Source organism: Acartia tonsa, chromosome 15 (assembly GCF_053477335.1).
Source record: "Acartia tonsa isolate MP-2025a chromosome 15, ASM5347733v1, whole genome shotgun sequence".
NCBI lineage: Eukaryota > Metazoa > Arthropoda > Copepoda > Calanoida > Acartiidae > Acartia > Acartia tonsa.
In genome coordinates, this window is record NC_137274.1 from 12,500,376 (window position 1) to 12,523,334 (window position 22,959).

Consider the following 22,959-nt stretch of genomic DNA (forward strand, 5'->3'; position numbering starts at 1 on the left):
CATGTATAGGTTTCGTGATTTTTCCCCCGAATTAAATTCGTTATTGGTATAAGCTGTTATTTATCCATCATTTACAATTTAAAGTTCAGCTTTGTATCCTTTAGACACAGTTTTAATCAGTATATATTTAGGATTAGTATTGACCTAATATTTGTATCATAAACATTTTTTTAATTTCTTAATGACTCTTATTTTTTTTCTAGAACTTACTGAAGTTCTATTTTTTTAGTATAAAATTGACATATTTTGAGAATAGATTTGTTGAATAAGTCTTGACTTAATTTAAATGTACACCTTTTATGATAAACGGCAATTTTTCTTTCTCTTTTTTTTTTACTTCTGGTTTACAATCAACTAACACTTTTTTAAAGAGAATTTCTTGGAATAATCTTTATTTAATATTGTTATAATAACTCTTATAATTCAGATGTAAACTTTTTTATGTATATAATTAAGACAAATAAAGAATCAAATAATGGATAACGTCCTTCAGGCATGGCAAAGAGGAGTGGCTGCCGGGAACAATGTCCAACAGGCACAACAACGGAGGGGCGACTGCTGGGAACAACGTCCGACAGGCACGGCAGCAGAGGGGCAACTGCTGGGAACAACGTCCGACAGGCGCAGCAGCGAGAGGGTGGCTGCCGGGAACAACGTCCGACAGGCGCAGCAGCGAGGGGGCGGCTGCTGGGAACAACGTCCGACAGGCGCAGCAGCAAGGGGGCAGCTGCTGGGAACAACGTCCGACAGGCACAGTGGCTGCCGGGAACAACGTCCGACAGGCTCAACAGCGGGGAGGTGGCTGCAGGAGACAACGTCCTGCAGGCACAGTGGCTGCAGGGAACAACGTCTGACAGGCTCAACAATGGGACTGCCGGGATCACACGTCCGGCAAGTCATACGCAGGTTACAGCTAATGGCTTGATGGGTCAAGTGTCCACCAGGGTCAAATCTTCGGCTCCGCCACCCTGCCAAGGGGTATTTGGAGCCAAAACGCGGCTTCCCTTGAAGCAAAGGACGCGGCCGCAGGATCAGATCTTCAGTTCTGTCACCCCACCACAGGGTCCTTAGAACCAGGCCATGGCTTCCCTTGAAGCAAAGAACATGGCTATGGGCACTGCCAGAAAGGCGGTGGTTGTGACACCACCCACACAATCTGACAACACTCTACCTTTTTTCCCGGCCTGGGCAGGAAATGTAGGTGACTTGCACTACCTAAACACTGCAGTGGTCATATTTCTACCTAAACACGACCCCACAATGCGGTATTCTTTCAGTCTACCTTAAAAAGACGAACCCTTAATGAGTATTTCTTGCAGGAGGCGACTGTGGATATGCTAGCATTCGCGCAGCATCAAGGGGGCGGCTGCCGGGAACAACGTCCGACAGTCGCAACAGCAGGGAGGTGGCTGCAGGGGACAACGTCCTGCAGGCACAGTGGCTGCCGGGAACAACGTCTGACAGGCTCAATAACGGGAGTGCTGGGAACACATGTCCGGCCAGTCATATGCAGGTTACAGCTGGTGGCTTGATGGGTCAAGTGTCCACCAGGGTCAAATCTTCGGCTCCGCCACCCTGCCATGGGGTCCTTGGAGCCAGCCGTGGCTTCCCTTGAAGCAAAGGACGCGGCCGCAGGATCAGATCTTCAGTTCCGTCACCCCACCACAGGGTCCTTAGAACCAGGCCACGGCTTCCCTTGAAGCAAAGAACATGGCTATGGGCACTGCCAGAAAGGCGGTGGTTGTGACACCACCCACACAATCTGACAACACTCTACCTTTTTTCCCGGCCTGGGCGGGAAATGTAGGTGACTTGCACTACCTAAACACTGCAGTGGTCATATTTCTACCTAAACACGACCCCACAATGCGGTATTCTTTCAGTCTACCTTAAAAAGACGAACCCTTAATGAGTATTTCTTGCAGGAGGCGACTGTGGATATGCTAGCATTCACGCAGCATCAAGGGGGCAGCTGCCGGGAACAACGTCCGACAGTCGCAACAGCAGGGAGGTGGCTGCAGGGGACAACGTCCTGCAGGCACAGTGGCTGCCGGGAACAACGTCCGACAGGCTCAATAACGGGAGTGCTGGGAACACATGTCCGGCCAGTCATACACAGGTTACAGCTGGTGGCTTGATGGGTCAAGTGTCCACCAGGGTCAAATCTTCGGCTCCGCCACCCTGCCACGGGGTCCTTGGAGCCAGCCGTGGCTTCCCTTGAAGCAAAGGACGCGGCTGCAGGATCAGATCTTCAGTTCCGTCACCCCACCACAGGGTCCTTAGAACCAGGCCACGGCTTCCCTTGAAGCAAAGAACATGGCTATGGGCACTGCCAGAAAGGCGGTGGTTGTGACACCACCCACGCAATCTGACAACACTCTACCTTTTTTCCCGGCCTGGGCGGGAAATGTAGGTGACTTGCACTACCTAAACACTGCAGTGGTCATATTTCTACCTAAACACGACCCCACAATGTGGTATTCTTTCAGTCTACCTTAAAAAGACGAACCCTTAATGAGTATTTCTTGCAGGAGGCGACTGTGGATATGCTAGCATTCGCGCAGCATCAAGGGGGCGGCTGCCGGGAACAACGTCCGACAGTCGCAACAGCAGGGAGGTGGCTGCAGGGGACAACGTCCTGCAGGCACAGTGGCTGCCGAAAACAACGTCCAACAGGCTCAATAACGGGAGTGCTGGGAACACATGTCTGGCCAGTCATACGCAGGTTACAGCTGGTGGCTTGATGGGTCAAGTGTCCACCAGGGTCAAATCTTCGGCTCCGCCACCCTGCCACGGGGTCCTTGGAGCCAGCCGTGGCTTCCCTTGAAGCAAAGGACGCGGCCGCAGGATCAGATCTTCAGTTCCGTCACCCCACCACAGGGTCCTTAGAACCAGGCCACGGCTTCCCTTGAAGCAAAGAACATGGCTATGGGCACTGCCAGAAAGGCGTTGGTTGTGACACCACCCACACAATCTGACAACACTCTACCTTTTTTCCCGGCCTGGGCGGGAAATGTAGGTGACTTGCACTACCTAAACACTGCAGTGGTCATATTTCTACCTAAACACGACCCCACAATGTGGTATTCTTTCAGTCTACCTTAAAAAGACGAACCCTTAATGAGTATTTCTTGCAGGAGGCGACTGTGGATATGCTAGCATTCGTGCAGCATCAAGGGGGCGGCTGCCGGGAACAACGTCCGACAGTCGCAACAGCAGGGAGGTGGCTGCAGGGGACAACGTCCTGCAGGCACAGTGGCTGCCGGGAACAACGTCCGACAGGCTCAATAATGGGACTGCCAGGAACACATGTCCGGCCAGTCATACGCAGGTTACAGCTGGTGGCTTGATGGGTCAAGTGTCCACCAGGGTGAAATCTTTGGCTCTGCCACCCTGCCACGGGGTCCTTGGAGCCAAGCCGTGGCTTCCCTTGAAGCAAAGGATGCGGCCGCAGGATCAGATCTTCAGTTCCGTCACCCCACCACACGGTCCTTAGAACCAGGCCACAGCTTCCCTTGAAGCAAAGAACATTGCTATGGGCACTGCCAGAAAGGCGGTGGTTGTGACACCACCCACACAATCTGACAACACTCTACCTTTTTTCCCGGCCTGGGCGGGAAATGTAGGTGACTTGCACTACCTAAACAATGCAGTGGTCATATTTCTACCTAAACACGACCCCATAATGCGGTATTCTTTCAGGCTACCTTAAAAAGACGAACCCTTAATGAGTATTTCTCACAGGAGGCGACTGTGGATATGCTAGCATTCTCCAACTTTCTGGAGTGTCATATACCGCTCAGGAACGAGGCTTTCAACCACATCCACGTCTAGACCTTGGGTCCTGACAAGTCCTACCCTCTTACTTAACTTGGCTTGATTTCACCTCCCCTAGCCTTGACAAAAGGCGTCAAAGAGAGTGAAACAGTTTGTCTAAGTCTAAGGCACCCACCAGCTATACAAAATGCAGACAAGTTGATGCGTAAAAACGCCTGAAATCGCAAAAATTCGCGGTTGGCCGCTAGTTCGGCGGCAGCTAAAGGGGTCAGTTGGCAGCTGGATGCTTCCTGGGTCATCTGTTGATCGCCCCCTTGCTTGAAAAGGGTTCAATCTCTCGGGCAGCTGTACAGTTGCTGGTGGGGCTTCTATCGGCACAGCTTAACACCACTTATGTAGTAGGGGGGTCCTAAACACCACCCCCTACTCCGTGAGCAGAGTCAAACCAACGAAGCCCCAAATATTGTCCCAGGTTTGAAGATATGTATATACTTCTACGGTTTATTTGGATCTGACAATTACAACAATAACACAAGTTTATATAGCAAAAATCAAAGTATAAAAATAGATGGGGGATGAACTGTGAGGGGCATCTGTGAGCTGGGGTTGTGTCCTTCCAGCGCAAAGGGGTGAAGGGAAGGCTTCTGCTTGGGGTAGACAGGTGATGGTGAAGAAAGGGGAAGGTCCAGCTGAGGAGAAGGGAAGGGGGTAATAAATTTATGACAAAAATAAGCTTATAATTTTGTTTCTAGGCCACGTAGTTTAATTTCAAAATTTCTAACATTAGCATTGAGATTCTTTCAAAATTTCCATTGTACATAAGATGTCATTTTAAAATGCCTAGAACTCTTTTGTTATAGAAGCTGAAGGCTTCAAATTTGGGGTATTGGGTCTAATTGTGGCAGTTTTTCTGCAGTTTAAGCGTGGTATTTCTTGCAGGACCTTTTAGTAAAAGCAATATGATGAAAAATAGAACTATGACAAAACCCAGTAAACAGAACAAAACTTGTATTTTGCACTTACCTATTCATCTGATGATAAACTCCAAGTGAATGTAGAAGCTCATGAATAATTGTGCCTATGATAAATCATCATTTATCAGTGATAATTCCAAAATATTTAACACCCATATTCAGTTCTCCATGATTTGTCTATATCTTAAAATTAGAGCATTTAGGCGTTCAGGAGGATAATGTATAAAAAAAATGTATAAAAAAAAACAAGACTGACATATTTATCATATTGATATTTTTAAGGCTTCATGGTAGAAAATTGAAATTCTTTAAGATTTATGCTACTTTTGTGCAACTACCCCTTTACATATTCTCTAAATAAGGTGTAATTGTAAAAGTCTTTACCTGGCTGTTTAAAGCAATCTGTGCCGAGTTTCAGTACATTTACCTTGTTATGTTGAAGACCTTTAGAGAACAGTTAAAAATAATTAGCAGTAAATTATATTTGATAACATATGAATAGTAGAGAGATTACTCAGTAGACATAATGTCTAATTCCACCAATAGAAGAATCCTTAAGGAACATTCAAGAGATATCTTTGGTTGAAATTGTGTACACATTTTATTACAAAAGCATGTTTTTTTTTCATTTCATACATAGATAAAAATCAGCTGTAAACAGTTAATTTTCTTAGCATAAAGCTTTGCTGAATCAGGCTTAATTGCCCAAAACATTTTTTGAAATGTGAAAGCTTAAAACAGAGGTGGATTCTTAGAAAAAAAATCGGCTTGAAATTATTTTTGTGAAAAATCCTCCAAAATCACAAAAAATCTACAAAATTAAATAAAATCATAATAGGGTTATTAACATAAGATTTTGTTTAATTTTCAACACGATTTTGGAGGATTTTTCAGAAAAATAGTTTTGCCTCACTCGCGAGTAGCAAGCCTAATTTTTTAAAGAATCCACCTCAGTCGAAAGTAAAAAATTTTTTCGTTTGCTAGAAATGTTCCTTTTTAGATTTGATGAAAAATCGGGTCAGATGGGTAATCTAGATATAGTATGTCTATTATATGTGTATATCATCAAAGTCCTCTTCTAAAAACTAGCGGTTGCGCCCCTAGCATCTGTATTGTCATGGAAGTTGGTTATTGAAATATTAAGCTACATACAAAAAAACCTTATCTATAATACAAAGTAGAATGATGCTTGTCTGTCCATCCGTCTGTCCGTTACTGATCGGATTTTACTCTTTAGGGAATATACCTACAGGTCCTCACATACATATTTAAGGGTAAATGGAAAACAAAAAATGTGTGCCCTATAAGAAGAAAACAAAAGTTTTAGACATTTATATATCAAGATTAAATCCTGAAATTTTCCAAATATTATAACAAGGGTTTTTTGAGAAAATTAGATTTTAAAATTTCAAGTTCAATTTTCATCCTCTAGGAGTTACAACATGATCATGACAAGAAAAGCAAAGATTATCTATTTAAAATTTTGAACAACTTTGCTCTCATATAGTCTTTCATAAAACCTCTCTATACATATATGATTTATTTAAGGCTGAATTTCCGTGACCTTAGCAAAGCAACTGATAAAAATGGCCATTAATTAACTTCCTTTAGAAGTGCTTTTATGAAGAACTTTATAGAAGCAAACTTGTTTAAAATTTTAAATAAATAATCTTTGCTTTTCTTGTCATGATTGTATTGTGTTGTGCTAAGTGAATGCTTTTGCTGGTGAATTAGAGCTTTATGATTTCTCAAAGCATGTATGAGTGTTTTTATTTATTTTAACGGTTAATAAATGCATGTACAAGCAAGGTCAAGAGACTATTTTTTATATGTATTAGGGCGGGTCGATTTGAATCTTTTTTGGATTTTCACATTAGTAGACATTGGCAGGGGTTACTGGGTCAATATAAAACCCTGTGAAACTTGGAAAGGGTTTTTTAATCCAAAAACAACGGGCGCGCGGGTGGTATAAAAAGTGCTCACCCCCTTATAAAACCAAAATTTGAAATTCCTTCAAACACAGGCATGTTGCATATCAAAATGACCACATTGAAATGCTGATTAGGAATCTGAGAACCGTTTATTTTGGTGGGTTATTTGAAAATCATTTCAGACTGAATCAATATTTTTCAAAACGGTTTTCAGATCTGTAATCAGCATTTCAATGTTGTCATTTTGATATGCATGTGTTTGAAGGAATTTCAATTTGTGGTTTTATAAGGGGGTAGACACATTTTACACCCCTAGCGCGCCCGTTGTTTTTGGATTGAAAAACCTCTTTCAAGTTTCACAGGGTTTTATATTGGCCCAGTAACCCTTGCCAATGTCTACTAATGTGAAATTCCAAAATCGACCCACCTTAATACTTATATAGTCATTTTTTTACCACCAAAAATAAGAAAAGTACTAAAAACAAATTTCTAAAAAATCAGTATATTTTTTTCTTTTTGAATAACAGATCGATGTTTTTTTTGTCCACACCAAAGATTTTATTTCTAGCTTTAAATGAGCAATACCAAAGTGATTTTAAGAGTAAATAATAAGTATTTTCTTGATTATTTTTTAATATGAAATGCATTAAATGTAACTAATTATGTTATTATTTTTTTCAGATGTCCAACTGTATTTATGGATTTCAATAAATCATATCATTGACTGTTGCATGAGACTCCATCCCTTTCCTGGCCAAAGCTTCTCTATAAATTAGGTATCAGTATATGTCCTAGTTTTGAAAAGACGCTTGATCAGTGGAAAGCCGCGACAACCATGTACAGCTAGGACTTTTAATATAAAGGTTGTGTAATTAAATAGTTGGTTGTCTATTGGGTGTTACCTTACTTATAATACCCTGGGCAATTGGGGCATTAAATTCAAACGCAGAGTATGTTTATGGTTGCGTGGAGAGTACTTGTACCTAAGGCATCACCAAGCCCCGAAGAAGTATTAATGATATGTTGCAAAAAAAAATGTCTTACCAACATCAGAGCTGCATTTATTTCCATCTTTGATAATTCTAATAGTTTTATTTGTTGCAGTGTCAACGTCAGAAAGTTCAACAAAATCAATACATGCTAAAATCATAGGTTAAGGTATTAATTAAAAGAACTATTACTGTATCAACTACTAGCGGCTACGCCCCTAGAGGCCTCTAGGGGCACTTGAGGAGGAGAGAGTCGAATTTAATAATTCAATTTCTTATTTTAGATTTTAAAAGAAAAAGTTAAAAAAAAATTTGGGGGGGCGAAATTTTTTTTTTTTGGGGGGGATGCAACTGCACCCCCCTTCATTTTTAATTTTAGTTAAAAATTTAAAAAAAAATAGTTATAAACCTTCCCGGGACCTATGAGAAGCTACCCTGTTAAGGAGAACCCGATCGGTTCAGCGGTTAGCGAGATCCTTCGGTACAGACACACAGACAAACATCCTGTTACTTTAGTGTAAGGATTACCAAAGGTTTGGAAGTAGGAAGTTTCTAAACTTGTTCAGCTAAAAAGATAAAATGAACATAATATCAAAAGATAAATGACCTGAACCAAGACTTATAATTATTGTATCCATTGCTTTCCTTACAGCTCTTCTTTCTTCGTTGGTAAATCTAATAGGAAGTTAAAATTTTATTTTCTTGATAAAATACTTGATAAAATACTAATAGGAAGTTCAGATTTAATTTTCTTGATAAAATACTTGATATGAATAAAACAAATATTTCAATTGCAATCACATATTTTGACATTGATGATTTATTGTCGATTTTATTGATAAGCATAATGTTTATATTGATTTTTAAAAATTTACCTTTCTGTTTTAGCTTCATAATTATATGTATAGAATATGACTCTATCTGACCAAATCAAAGAGTTATTGGCTACCCAGTCCCTAAAAATAAGAAGATTAAATTTGTGAATGGGAGTAAATATTTATTGAATCGTAACTATTGCTTCATGGTGCTCCCTGAAAAAGGCTTATGTCCGTTTCAGAATATCTCATCTCTAGCCTTAGAATTGATTGAAAATAACACCATTTTTTTGAGTTTATTGAGAATTGTCCAATTTGTAGAGTTTTTTTTTAGATTTTCTCAGTAAAGAAACCAGATATTTTGAAACAGACAAAATTTCCTGATTCTACTCCTCAAGACTTTTTCAAGGATCACCATAAAGCAATAGTTATAATTCAATAATTTTTTTTACTCCCATTCACAAATAGCTAAACAATGTGATCGCCAAGACTTGAGATAAGTTTTAAATCATATAGAGGTGTATTATACTTATACTAGCGGCTTCGTCCTTATATCTGTATTCAAGGAGGACAGAAAAAAAAAACAATCCCAAGAATTAAATATATATTATTAAAATAGCCTAAAACCGTCCTACGACCTTTGTGAAGCTTCCCTATGAAGGAGAACTCAATCAGTTTAGTAGTTATTGAAATCTTTAGCTACAGACAAAAAAAACCTTAGTACTTTATATAATAGGATAATTCAAGAGCAAGTTTCCACTTAGGTCTCAGATAGAAATGTCCAAAATCGACCCACCCTAATCTATATGGTCTAGCTGACCCCAAAAATTCGTCAAACTTTAAAAGGGATTCCATAACATCTTTGTTTATTTTTTACATTCAAGTTATGATATACAAGCAGCTATTTTTTTTCAGGATATGATTTAATTTAACTATTCATATCCAGGGAGGAAGAAAGAGGAAAATGGGCAATTAATTCAATTTGAGAGTTTTTGCTGAAAATCCATGAAAACCTGATTTATCCAGAAAATTTGAACAAAATTTTTAAGTGTATAGGGTTATATAAATTAGATAACTTAAAATGAGAAAGTGTTCTAAGAAGAAAAGCATCTACTTATAAAAGAGGTTAATAGTACATCACAATACAATAAACATTCTGTAATTTATTGTGGTAGGCGGCATACAGACAAGCCTTTTCCAGAGTATGCGATGCTCCGTGTTTACCAAATAACACCCAGACGCTAATCCCAGCTTATCACAATTCTACCCAGCCCACTTTTGGCCATTGTGTGCACATCAGAGACGGCGGTCAACTTATACACCGCTGATAATGGGAGGGGCGCTGCCCCTCTCCACTTCGTGCCCCCAGCAACCTACCCTTTTCCGGGAGACATCTACCTTACCCCCTACGGGAGCCTACCACTCGCCTGCTCACCTGGATGGGGCTTCCCCCCATCTCCCCCACACCCTTCTCTACCTAACCCATTTGTAATCTGTTTTGTATATAAGCTATTAACTTTGTTGTACATGTATTCAGTTCAAATATATCTCTTAAACAGTAACTACTTGTAGTTCTTTATTGATAGAATCCTTAAGGCTAGGGGCTCTTTGAATCGAACTTGCATTGTAGAGTTGAAACGCTTCACCCTACCACAATTTGGTGTCAGCGTGTTTCAATCGAGCCCTGCTAAACTAGCCGATTCTATCTCTGATTGGACCCTTTTGCAAGTAAGGGGACAGTCAGCCGCCAACCTAAGAAGCGTTCCTGGCCGAGAAATTGTACCCTTTTCAAGCAAGGGGACATTCTGTTGGCATTCCAGCAGCCTTCAAGAAGTCAACTGACCTGAGAGACGGCCTTTTTAGGCAACTTTTCCATCATTTGAACGCACTACGTAGGCACTTTGCCTGCTGCAGGCAGCTTTGGCCTGCTAAACACACCAGTTTGGACGGCGTTTTCCGTAGCTGCGCTAGGGGCCGACCATGGTGACCGGATAAATTAGCCCGGACGGCTACAGAATCAAGTCTAATTTGGCATGTGTAGCTGGGACAAGCCCCAGGACACCAAGGCCAAACCTACGAGACAGACAGCTGCGTAGCTGGTCCCCCTGAGAAGGCAATGTGTGGCTGGGAAGCTCCAGCACACAAGTAAGGCCTACCACCTGCGACGGACAGCAGGACACGAACCCATGGCGCTTGCAGGACAGGTATTCCCTGCCGCCACCGCTCCAGATACGAACCCATGGCGCTTGCAGGACGGGTGTTCCCTGCTACCACTGCTTCCAGATACGAACCCACGGCGCTTGCAGGACGGGTGTTCCCTTCCGCCACTGCTTCTAGACCCACCTGTGTCGCTGGGACCAGCACCAGACACAAACTAACAGCGCTTGCAGGACGCCACCGCTTCAAGATCAGCTTCTAGAGCTCTGTGTGATAAATATATATAAGTGTTCCCAACTATCAGCCAAGTGATAAAGTATTGATTGTTGGTGTAGTGATTAAAAGCTCAAGTGATTAGAAGCTCAAGTGAAAACCGCTCCCAGATCAGCTTCTGGAAATCTGTGCCCCAACATGGTAGGAGAGGGCACCATAGCTGTGGCCCTGCCACTGCCGAAATTTCGCCCGACACCGGCGGAACGGGAGAACCCCCTGTTTAGTGGCCAGGATTTGCATTTTCCTTGCCACATCAGGGTGCGGTTCCCCACTCATGACCCTGCCCAGCACGTACAGGTTGACGCCATGGTAGATTCTGGCAACCGTGTACCAGGGTCCGCTGTCATTTCCGAGGCCCTCATGCACGCAATGGGCGTGCAGAGGATGTTAATCCCGGACAACACCCATATCCTGACCGCTAATGAGGAAGGACAGCCCCTCCAGGTAATTGGGAAACTACATGAGTTGTATATGGCAGTCAGCCATACACTCATACTTCACCTGTATCACGTGACCATGGTCAGGAATCTCTCGCATCCACTGAACTTAGGGGGGTACTTCTTGCGTGAATTCGGAACTAGGCTTTGTTTCGACATGCAAACCCTCTGTCTGTGGGTGCGTGGGGAGTTCATCCCCCTCCGCGGTGTCCCTGTGGACCGTGAGACCGCCGAGAGAGAGTTAAGCTACGAGGGGCTGCTGCCAGGCCCTCTGCCTGAGCAGCCGCGAGTAGTTGAGAGAGGGACCCACTGGGTAGATATGGCTCTGAATGCCCACAAGGGGACCAACTTGTTAGCCATGGCAGTGCTCCAAGTGCCCCCGGTGCCCCTGGAGGAATTGCCAACGGCGTTTCCAGAGATTTCCAGCCCTCCAGAGGCCATCTTTTCCACAGACACGTTCATCAATGGACAGCCGTGTCCACCTGGCCCCATATACCTGGGATCCCAAGAGGCCAAACCAGTCAAGCCGCGGTTAGCTAAGTCTGTGACCAGGCCTGTCAAGTCATGGCCTGATGCACTCGGAGCCGCACTCGACCCACAGAATTCAGCCACTCCCGGGGCTGAGCCCGGCAGCCACTTACAAGCTGATGCCCCCGGAGCCGTGCTCGGTCCGTGGAGTCCAGCCACCCCCGGGATCGAACCCGTCAAGTCGCGGTCAGCTAAGTCCGGGACCAGACCCGTCAAGTCATGGCCTGATGCACTCGGAGCCGCACTCGACCCACAGAATTCAGCCACTCCCAGGGCAAGCCCGTCAAGTTGCGACCGGACGCCCCCAGAGACAAGCCTGGCCAGTCGCAGGCGGCCACTTACAAGCTGAATGCCGTCACCCCAACCAACGGCCAGCCACCCCAGCTCCGGACGGCCAAACGAGTGGCCCTGCCTGGGCGCAGCGTAGTGGACGTGCCCGTTGAATTGGTGGGACAACGCACTAAGGATGCCATTCAGCTGTCTGCCCCAGAACAGATGTTTGGGGAGCATCTTATTATCCCAGAAGGCCTGTATGTGCATCGGCCCGGCTCCGCCAGCGTGTTCCGAGTGCTGGTGGTAAATGAGGGGGAGCAACCTCTCCTGCTGGATGCCGGCCTCCCCCTGGCAGGGGAGCAGGTGAAACCCGACATCCTAGAGGTCTCTGATGAGCCTCCCCCTAGTCTACACTCCGTCCAACAACCCTCTGAACCCCCAGACATGCAGCAGCTGTGGACAGACCTCAAGCTAGAGGAGAATGAGTTCTTACGCAAGGACCCCTTGCTCAAGAAGGAAGTTTGGACCATGATATCAGAATAAAGGGACGTTTTCTCTAACTCTACCCCCGGCTGCACGGACATTGTAGAGCTGCAGCTCCGATTGAAGCCCGGGACCCAGCCGATCCGCCAGAAATTTCGCGATCTCAACCCGCGGCAGGAGGCTTAGTTGGAAAGCCAGTTGGAGACCTGGCTGCAGGAAGGAGTGATAGAGCCCTCTGACTCGGCCTGGAGCAGCCCCCTGGTGCCCATCAAGAAGAAGGACAGGAGCACCCGTTGGGCCGTCGACTACCGGCTACCCTCTACCTAAGATCCAGCAGCTGGTAGAGTGAGCCGGCGGACACCGCATCTACAGTGCCTGAGACGCAGTGGCCGCTTATTACACCATCCGAGTGTCTGAGGATAGCCGGCCCTGCACGGCCTTCACCACCCCTAGGGGATTATACCAGTGGAAGAGGATGCCCTTCGGCCTGGCCACCGACCCCTCCGTCTACTCCAGATTCATTGCCGGGGTTCTCAATCCCCTGGGCATGGCCAATCTCCAGTCCTACCTGGACGATGTCCTATCCTTCCACAATGATACCTGGGCCCACCTGGCTAGACTCCGAGAGGTCCTGGAAGCCCACTGTCGGGGAGGAATCCGTCTCAAGCCATCCAAGACCAAGTTGTTCCGAGCCAAGGTCGACTACCTGGGCCACACCCTCAGCCGAGAAGGCATAGCCATGCAGGAGGACTACATCGACCGCATCCTAGACTGGCCAGCCCCCAGTACACTTAAGGACCTGCTGGCTCTCCTGGGGTTTTTCGGGTACTACCGGCTGTTCATCCCGGGGTATGCCGACCTCACTTACGAGATGAATCGGCAGAAGACGGCCAAGGCACTGATGTGGACTGCCGAGATGGATGCCCAGCTGACACAGCTCAAGGACAAGTTTTGCCAAGCTCTGATTTGAGCACCGCCAAGGTTCGACCTGCCAGCCGTGTTCCAGCTCACCACCGACTACAGCAGCTGGGCCATTTCCGCCATCCTCAGCCAGTGCCAGGACGGCAAGGAGAGGCTCATCGCCGCCGTGGGACGCAAGACCACCAACCCCGAGACCCGGTACCCATCCTGGAAGGGAGAGATGGCTGCCATCATGTACGGGATCCGGAAATTCCATGGGATCCTGTCCTACCGCAGCTTCCAGATCAACACCGACTCCTCTGCCCTGCTGCAAATGAAGTCACTCAACGCCTCCACAGGAATGGTAGCCCGCTGGCAAGAGGAGCTGACCGCCTTGGATTTCACCGTCTGCCATCGCCCCGGCTCCCAGAACACCAATGCCAACGCTCTCAGCCGCCGGGAGGATGACAACATGCCTGCCCCCTCCGCCGAGGAAGTAGCCGAGCAGGCTGAGTATCTCCACCACCTTTGCCAGCTAGGGGCAGACCAACCACAGTACGCCTGGATACGGAACGAGTTTTAGAAGCCCAGACCCAAGATCCTCTCCTGCTCTGTGTCCGCCAGTGGGTGGCTGACGGGAAGCCACCTCCTAAGGCCGAGCTCCGAGGCAAGTCTAGAGATGAACAGCAGTACGCCAGCCAGTTTGCAGCACTCGGACTCAACGAACATGGCTGCCTCACCATCACCGCCAAGACGTTGACAGGGGAGAGGACCCGCTACCTGCTGCCCCTGGCCCTCCATCAGGACGCGTATTTCTTGGCCCATGGAGCCCCCATGGCTGGACACCATGGGATGGAAGCCACCATAGCTCGTGTCGCCATGCACTTCTGGTGGCCTACCTTGCACCGCGACATCCGCCTGATGGTCCAGACCTGTCCAGAGTGTGTGCAGAAGATCACCAAGGAGCGGTTGAAAGCCGGGATACATGTGCCCTCCCGGCAGGGGTATCCACAGCAAGTGCTATTTATTGACCTTGTGGGGCCCCTACCTGAGACACCAGCCGGGAACCGCTACATTCTCACCTGCCAGGATGGATTCAGCCGTTTTGTCAGCCTCTACGCCATTTCCAACAAGCGCACCATCACTGTGGCCGAGGCCCTACTGCACTGCCACATAGCCACGTTCGGATGCCCCTTGAAGATCCACTTCAACAATGGGATGGAGTTCACCGCCCAGCTAGAGATTGGCCTGACACATCCCCCGCCCTACAATCCACAGTCCAACCGAGTCAAGAGGTTTCACCGGACACCCAACACAGGCATGCGGCTGTTCCTGGACCGAGACGACAACAACTGGGAGCCGCACCTGCCCGCCATTGCCTTAGCCTACAACACGAAAACCTGTAAGACTACGGGCGTGACCCCCTCCCTGGCCTACTTTGGGAGAGAGGCCAAGCTTCCAGTGGACCTGGTGCTCCGGTTGCCCAACACTGAGTACGCGTCAGTCCCAGCCAATGTCCAGGCCATCCTACAGCGTTACCACACGGTATTCGACGCAATCCAACAGCGGGAAGACGGGGCCATCCGCCAGAGCGCGGCGGCCTACGAAGGAACGGCTTAGTACAAGATTGGAGACCTGGTTTGGTACCTGGCCCCCCGCCTGGTGCCTGGGAAAGCAGCCAAGATTACAAAGAGGTGGACCGGCCCCTGGAAGGTAGTACGCAAGGCAACGGACGTCCACTACGTCATCAGTCCAGCCTCTCCAACAGCTAAGATCTCAGAAGTCACCGCACATATTGGCCGACTGCGCAAATACACTGGAGATGTCACCGCCCAGCAGATCCCAGAGGATATTCAGGATAATTTAGACGGCAACGAGGACGCCACCGAGCTGCTGGCCGGAGCCACAGAGGTGCCACCCAGCGGGCCAGGCCACTTCCCCGTGTACCAGCCAGCTGTCGAGTCCACAGATGCACCACTGCCCAGCCATCAGGACCGCGACCCTGTAGAGGAGAACCTGCCAAATCAGCCCAGCGAGCAACTACCGGCGCCAGCGGCTCCAGCGCCACCCGCTGTTATGATATGGAACCCAGATGCAGACATGGAGCCTCTGCCCGCCAGCAGCAAACCCCCAGGACAAGAAGCTGCCACTGAGATGGAAGTTGCAGCCCCTGAGGATGAAGCCAAAGCGATGTGCCCCCTCCAGATGACAGCTATACCCATCAGAGTTGGGGCCAAGGCCCCCAGTAACCTGGACAAGGTGGGCGCCCCCATGGAACTCTATGCGCCTACTACCATCGCCGTCCCCCTGCTAGGGGCCTCTAGAGTGAGCCTGGGCCTCCATGTCAAGCTGCCGGTTGAGACAGAGATCGTGCTCCAGACAAGGCCTAACTTTCAGCGCCAAGGCTTGACGGTCACCAACCCTCAGCTACGAGCCAACCGAGAATTGACCATGCTGATTACCAACCACAGCCAGACCGAGCAACGAGTTTCCCGAGGGGCCTGTGTGGCCCGAGCTGTCCTACACCGTGCTGTGCCCCAGGGAGAGTCTGCCGCCCACCATGGTTCAAGGCCTGATGTCCTGGTGGTCCCACAGCCCTTGAAGGGGAGGTTGTGGTAGGCGGACAAGCCTTTTCCAGAGTATGCGATGCTCCGTGTTTACCAAATAACACTCAGACGCTAATCCCAGCTTATCACAATTCTACCCAGCCTACTTTTGGCCATTGTGCGCACATCAGAGACGGCGGTCAACTTATACACCGCTGATTATGGGATGGGCGCTGCCCCTCTCCACTTCGTGCCCCCAGCAACCTACCCTTTTCTGGGAGACGTCTACCTTACCCCCTACAGGAGCCTACCACTCGCCTGCTCACCTGGATGGGGCTTCCCCCCATCTCCCCCACACCCTTCTCTACCTAACCCATTTGTAATCTGTTTTGTATATAAGCTATTAACTTTGTTGTACATGTATTCAGTTCAAATATATCTCTTAAACAGTAACTACTTGTAGTTCTTTATTGATCGAATCTTTAAGGCTAGGGGCTCTTTTGAATTGAACTTGCGTTGTAGGGTTGAAACGCTTCACCCTACCACATTATCACTTGAAAATTGCCCTTAGAACATCTTGATCCCCTCTCCTAGATATTTTTAGCTAACACTAAAATTCAAGAAAGTTTTTGATTGTTTATTACACAAATATCACAGTAGAGTTTCTTTGGAAAAAATATTTGTTAGAACCAGCTGAAATAATTTTATACAATATAATTTTTTTGTTTGCTATAATTTGTGTGTCGTATGAGCAGCTAGGTGAATATGCACTCTTCCCCAAAGGGTTAATTAATATTCATTTGTACTTAATAAATAAAAATTAATACAAAACGTTGACAAAATATTACTTAAAACATGTACATTAATTTATCAAATTATTGTGATTTTCAATAGATATTCTGTTTTAAGTACACTAAATTTCTATTGTTTATGTCCTAAACTAGTTATCGCTCAACTATAAGTTTACGTCAGGGCTAGCTAAATGGTAGATAATTGCAGTTTAAGGAAAACCCGCCGCCTAATGAGCACTGTATTTAGGTATGTAAATCTTAATTGTTATTATCATTATCCAATAGATATAAGGCCCTATAGACACTCTATTAGGACAGCTTTCTTTCAATTAACTTTTGCCTTTGCAATATAGTAAGGTTTAACTCTATTATGATACTCTAATAGTTAATCTATAGTTGTTTTCTATTATATTATTTGTTCTTAATATGTTATTATTTAGAATCTACCAAACTGTTTCCACCATACCATGTACCTTGTACCCAGTGTTGCTTTAACTGGCGCCCTACTCAATACGGGTTGTGCTGACAACTAGGATTGGAGACTCTGGCAAAGGTTAGCAATTAACAACAGAGTTTAGAGTCATCTCCTTCTACTTTGCCTTCTGAACTTTGTCTTGGTTAGTTATTCCAGGACTAAGTGGTTAGATTGGGTCATCCTGGCGTGACACCTGTAGAGAAGCTTCGCACCTAACCTGTATGTATCTAGCTTTCTCTTTATTTTAATAAATCTGTAAAACTTCAATATTTGTTTTATTTTGGCAGTATAAACGGTTTGGTTTTTAACTAAATAGGTATTTAATAGGCCGGCTATTGATTCCGCTCGCCCAACATTGTGTTAATTGTTTCATTCATAAATTCCTCGGCAACTGTGCGCTAGTACCCAAAGTAACCAAATTCAGTCTAAATCATTCACGGTTTGAAACCCTAAAATATTAAATATTCATTGTCCCCTCCCTTCCTTCCTGATTCATATCTAACTTATTATCAAAAGTATATGTCATGTGCTTCACACTTTCCATTGTGTTCTGTTGCTCATTATCACACTCATTATTCATTATTCACATATAGTAAGTTAGCTTGGAATAATTTCATTTCTTAGGATAAATTTAGGTTTACAGAAATTATATCACCAAAAAATTATAAAGGAATGTTTATTAAACAAGGATGACAACATCCATAAAAGCAAAGCACTGAAACGGTAGGACAAACGGACATTAACACTTGTATAGTGTCAGAACTGAATAATTATAATATAAATGTATAAGAGTTGAAGCAAACTTATGAGTAAATTTGTTAAAAAACTGCTTTACACAGGATAATGTTTATGGACATACTTACATTTTTAGGACTTGATTATAAAGTTACTTTGCTTAAAACATTAAACTTTGTTGTCCCAGGAAGCAATATACCAAAAATCAGATCAATCAGATAATTAGATCACATAAAATTTTGTTGTTAAAAAAGTAAAAAAATCAACATGTTTAAAATGGACGTACGGACATTCTAGTAATGATTATAGAGTTGCTATGTTTTCTAAATCGTACCTAACTACTACAGGAAGTTTGAAATCGGACGGACCGACCCACGGACGGACCGACCCATGGACGGACCGACCCATAGACGGACCGACCCTAATTATAGAAAAGCTTCGCTTTTAAAAAGTTGTTTGTCTGGTAAAAATATCTGTTTGAGTTGACTAATTGAGTGGTCATACCAACTAATTAAATCATGTCTATTCCTACAGACTTCCTCTACAAAAAAATTACAGCAGATTTTTTTACATTGGTTTTACTAAACTTTGTCATATAGAGGCAATAAACATAAAAAATTTCTAGAATAGTTATTTCTCGCATCGTATTATAAACAGCTTTCCATTGATATAAAATGTACAAGATTAAAACCAGTTTGTTTTAGCCCCGAGATGCCGAAGGCATGAGCAAAATTTTTGTATAGATGTGATCCGGTTATAATCCACCAGTTTCGAATAAATACAAGAAAACAAGGATGACAACATCCATAAAAGCGAAGCTCTGAAACGATAGGATAATCGGACATTAATACTTGTATAGTGTCAGAACTGAATAATCAGAATATCTTTGTCTATATCCGATATAAACCCGCTCTAATGGACATACTTACATTTTTAGGACTGGATTATAGAGTTGATTTGCTTATAATATTGTACTTTATTGTCCCAGGAGTCAGTAAACCAAAAATCAGAACAATCGGATAATTAGATCACATAAAAATTTGTTGTTAAAAAAGTAAAAAATCAACATGTTTAAAATGGAAATACGGACATTCTGGTAATAATTATAGAGTTGCTCAGCCTTCTAAATCCTACCTAACTACTACAGGAATCATCATGCAAAGTTTGAAATCGTTATGACAATTCTAACATAAAAAAATTAACGAAAGAAGCTATCCGTCTCAGACGTACGGACGGACGGACCGACCCTAAACATAGATAAGCTTCGCTTTAAAAAAAATAAATATCAAACTTACTGTGCAGTGTTTACATAATAGCTGCTTGTAGCCCTGTCTGACAGAATTTCTGAATTTTATACAAAATACAAAGTTCAAAATATACAAAAAAAATATGTGATAAAATTATCTGTTTTTTTTTTGTAAAACTGATTCTACAACTACTGATACTACAACAAGGTACGATGTTAAAGGAAAGCATCTCTATAATCAATTCAAAATGTAAGTATGTCCTTAGACAGAGCTTTCCCTCAGAGTTCTCTTTGAGCACTGACCCCCCCCCCCCAAGTGAAAGTTGTAAATAAGGGAAGGATGTAGTTTTTTAACCTAACCCCAGTGGGAACCTTTTTGAAAAATCTAAACCTAAACTAAATCTATAATTCAATCTGTCTATCTATCAACATTTTGAAATTAGATAATAAAAAGTTTACCGCATTTATCATTTTCTTGATTGTAATGGAACCCAACAGGACAAATATTCTCTTAATATAGCAAAAATTTAATTGAAAAAAAAGAGAGAACATAACAATTGTATAATAATAATATTTGAAACAAGGATGACAACATCCATAAAAGCGAAGGTCTAAAACGGTAGGACAATCGAACATTAACACTTAAGTAGAGTGTCAGAACTGAATAATCAGAATATAAATGTATTAAAGGCGAACTAAACAAAATTGTAAGTAGATCTGTTGTACATATACAGGATATTGTTTAAGGACATACTTACATTTTTGGACTTGATTATAGAGATGCTTCGCTTATAACAATCTACTTTGTTGTTTTAGGAATGAGTATTCCAAAAATCAAACCAATCGGATAATTTTATCACATAAAAATTTGTTGTTAAAAATGTTAAAAAGCAACATGTTTAAAATGGACGTACGGACATTCTTGTAATGATTATAAAGTTGCTACGCTTTCTAAATCGTACCTAACTCCTATAGAAATCATCATGCAAAGTTTGAAATCGATAGGACAATTCTAACATGCCTAAATTAACGAAAAAAGCTAACCGTCTGTGACGGACGTACGGACCGACCCTAATTATGGAAAAGCTTCGCTGTTAAAGATGATTATAATAATATTTTGGGGTAAATAAAAGGTTATCTTTATTGTAATTTGTTGCCCCCCAAAAAATCTTGAAACGCAAAAAAAAACGCACTTACAAGAGCAAGTGAATCTGATTATTTTATTGGAAAATATACTAGGCTAATGCTTAATGAACAAGGATGACAACATCCATAAAAGTGAAGCACTGAAACGGTAAGACAAACGGACATTAACACTGTCAGAACAGAATAATCAGAATATAAATATATAAGAGTCGAAGCAAAATTGTAAGTAAATTTATTGAAAAACTGCTTTATACAGGATATTGTATATGGACATACTTACATTTTAGGACTTGATTATAGAGTTGCTTCGCTTATAACATTATACTTTGTTGTCCCAGGAATCAATATACCAAAAATCAGATCAATCGGATGATTAGATCACATAAAAATTTGTTGTTAATAAAGTAAATAAATCAACGTGTTTAAAGTGGACGTACGGACATTTTGGTAATGATTATAGAGTTGCTACGCTTTCTAAATTAACAAAAAAGCTATCCGTTACAGACGGACGGACCGACCATAATTATAGAAAAGCTTCGCTTTAAACAGAAAAACTTCGCTTTTAAAACGGAGTGGTAACTTTTATTATTGTAAACAGTTTAATTAATGTGCTTTTGCGATTTACAGCATTTGATCATTTTTTACCCTTTTATTTTATTTTGTCCTTTGAACTCAACAAAACATTTGATTATATTGCACCAAAAAATGCATAACATTTAAAAGTTTTTCCATATAAAACTGTGGTTAAACTAAATTTTATTAGTTGATAAAACTATATTAGACACAAATCTACAGGGTCATTCAAGAGAAATGATTTTTTTAAAAACTTAATTATGCATAGAAAATAAAACAATTATGTAAAATGCTTTATATATTTGGAAAACCTATTGTGGGACATTTATGTTTCAAATATTTGAAAATGATTATTTCAACAAAATATGCCCTAAAAACCGGTTTTTCCAAAGGCCTTTTTTAGAAGATTTATGGATTTAAAGGGTGTGCAAAAAATACTACCATTTTTAAAATTCAAATTTCGTGGCTTTTGTTAATAATAGAAAAATGTTGCGCATACCGTTGGAATCGTCATAAGCTCTAGCTTTTAATAATATATGACCCGTTTTTGTGCTTTTTGTAGTTTAGGAGCTACGTTGAAAAATGTCAGAAAAATTTGAAAAGATTTAAGTAATTGGAACATTTTAGCTCTTAGCTCCGATACTATACGTTGCACAGGAATGGTTTTTGTATATTAAAAAAAACAGAGCTTATGACGATTCTAACGATATGCTAATGTAGTATAATTAAGTTGCAGACAAGTTTAAGTTTTTTAGCTTAATTACTCTCAATTATTCTGGAAAAGTTAAGAGAACATTTATTAAGTGAGTTGAGAGTCCATACACAGAACACTTCTGGTTTGGGGTCGAGTCTTCTTTAGACCAATTCAGCTACCTACAGACATCCTACTACTTCAACGAGTTTAACACAGACAAATATTCCACCTCTTCAAAGTATACAGTTAATTAATACCTTTGTATTAATTAAACAGACAATCATCCTGCTGCTTTGGTGTTTCCACACACAAACAGACATCCCGCTACTTCAGAACTTTCCAGCATAATTAATCAATAGGTTTAAATCATTTTAATATATTTAACAATTGCTAATAAAGTATTCATATTTACTCATAAATATTATAATCATATTTACCCAAAACTGCATTTAATCTTATATAAATAAATACTTGAAAAGATATGTTTGTGGTTTGAATTAAATATTCAATCTACTCTATTGTTAACTTGTGTAAGTCTGTCTACATTTCACTAGCATTTTTCTACTATTAACACAAGCTGCGTAATATGAATTTTAAAAATGTTTGCATTATTTTACAATCTTTAAATCAATAAATCTCGAAAAAAAGGCCCTTGGAAAAACTTGTTTTTAGGGCATAATTTGTTGAAATAATCATTTTGAAATATTTGAAACATAAATGTCCTACAATATTTTTTCCAAATATACATATATAAAGCATTTTACATAATTGTTTTATTTTCTATGCATAATTAAGTTTTAAAAAAAATATTTCTCTTGAATGAAAATAATCAGGTTTGCCATGCACTTTTTGTAAAGAAAAATCAGACTTACCACATATGCCATATTCCTTGTTAAAAATTTGTCCTGTAGGGCAAGATTGTGATGATGTTGAAGCAAAATGGTAAATTATAATACTTACAACTCCTAATATTAATTTTAATACTTATACATTATATGTCTTAAATACATATATGTAATTGTCCAAACGATAAAGTAGGCTTGAAAATGAAAAAAAATGAGCCATTAAACTCATATTTATGTGTACTCCATGGAGAAAATATTAAGAACTGCTGATGCTGTCTAAAATGGTGCAAAAAATGGGGACAAATTTCAAATTGTTTTGGCGTGTGACGTCATACCCCCATCTCTTTTCTAGGGGGTTTCTTTCCTCCTTC

At 42.7% G+C, this 22,959-nt stretch overlaps 2 protein-coding genes across 2 annotated transcripts in view; both read right to left on the minus strand.

The window, feature by feature from the left end:
• Nucleotides 1-22,708, minus strand: part of LOC145307296 (astacin-like metalloprotease toxin 4) — a 32,729-nt gene extending 10,021 nt beyond the window's left edge. The window contains exons 1-8 of the mRNA XM_080149657.1: nt 22,616-22,708; nt 19,790-19,840; nt 19,380-19,428; nt 8,547-8,627; nt 8,279-8,346; nt 7,727-7,822; nt 5,136-5,195; nt 4,801-4,855 (exon numbers count right to left, since the gene is read on the minus strand). Coding sequence (XP_080005783.1) covers nt 4,801-4,855; nt 5,136-5,195; nt 7,727-7,822; nt 8,279-8,309 — 242 coding nt within the window. The 5' untranslated portion in view covers nt 8,310-8,346; nt 8,547-8,627; nt 19,380-19,428; nt 19,790-19,840; nt 22,616-22,708. The remainder of the gene's footprint in view (nt 1-4,800; nt 4,856-5,135; nt 5,196-7,726; nt 7,823-8,278; nt 8,347-8,546; nt 8,628-19,379; nt 19,429-19,789; nt 19,841-22,615) is intronic.
• Nucleotides 376-4,399, minus strand: LOC145306754 (uncharacterized). The gene is made up of 2 exons (XM_080149048.1): nt 1,390-4,399; nt 376-857 (listed from the first exon to the last, which is right to left on the minus strand). Exons 1-2 carry the CDS (start codon nt 1,580-1,582, stop codon nt 490-492), a joined length of 561 nt encoding a protein of 186 aa, XP_080005174.1. The 5' UTR covers nt 1,583-4,399; the 3' UTR covers nt 376-489.
• Nucleotides 22,709-22,959: the final 251 nt, after the last annotated feature.

Excerpts from the sequence above, each read along its gene's own strand:
- LOC145306754 (XM_080149048.1), bottom strand. The coding sequence starts at position 1,582 with ATGGCAGGGTGGCGGAGCCGAAGATTTGACCCTGGTGGACACTTGACC. Across the intron at positions 858-1,389 it reads CCACCTCCCTGCTGTTGCGA|CTGTCAGACGTTGTTCCCTG; the intron begins CTGTCGGACGTT and ends CCATTGTTGAGC.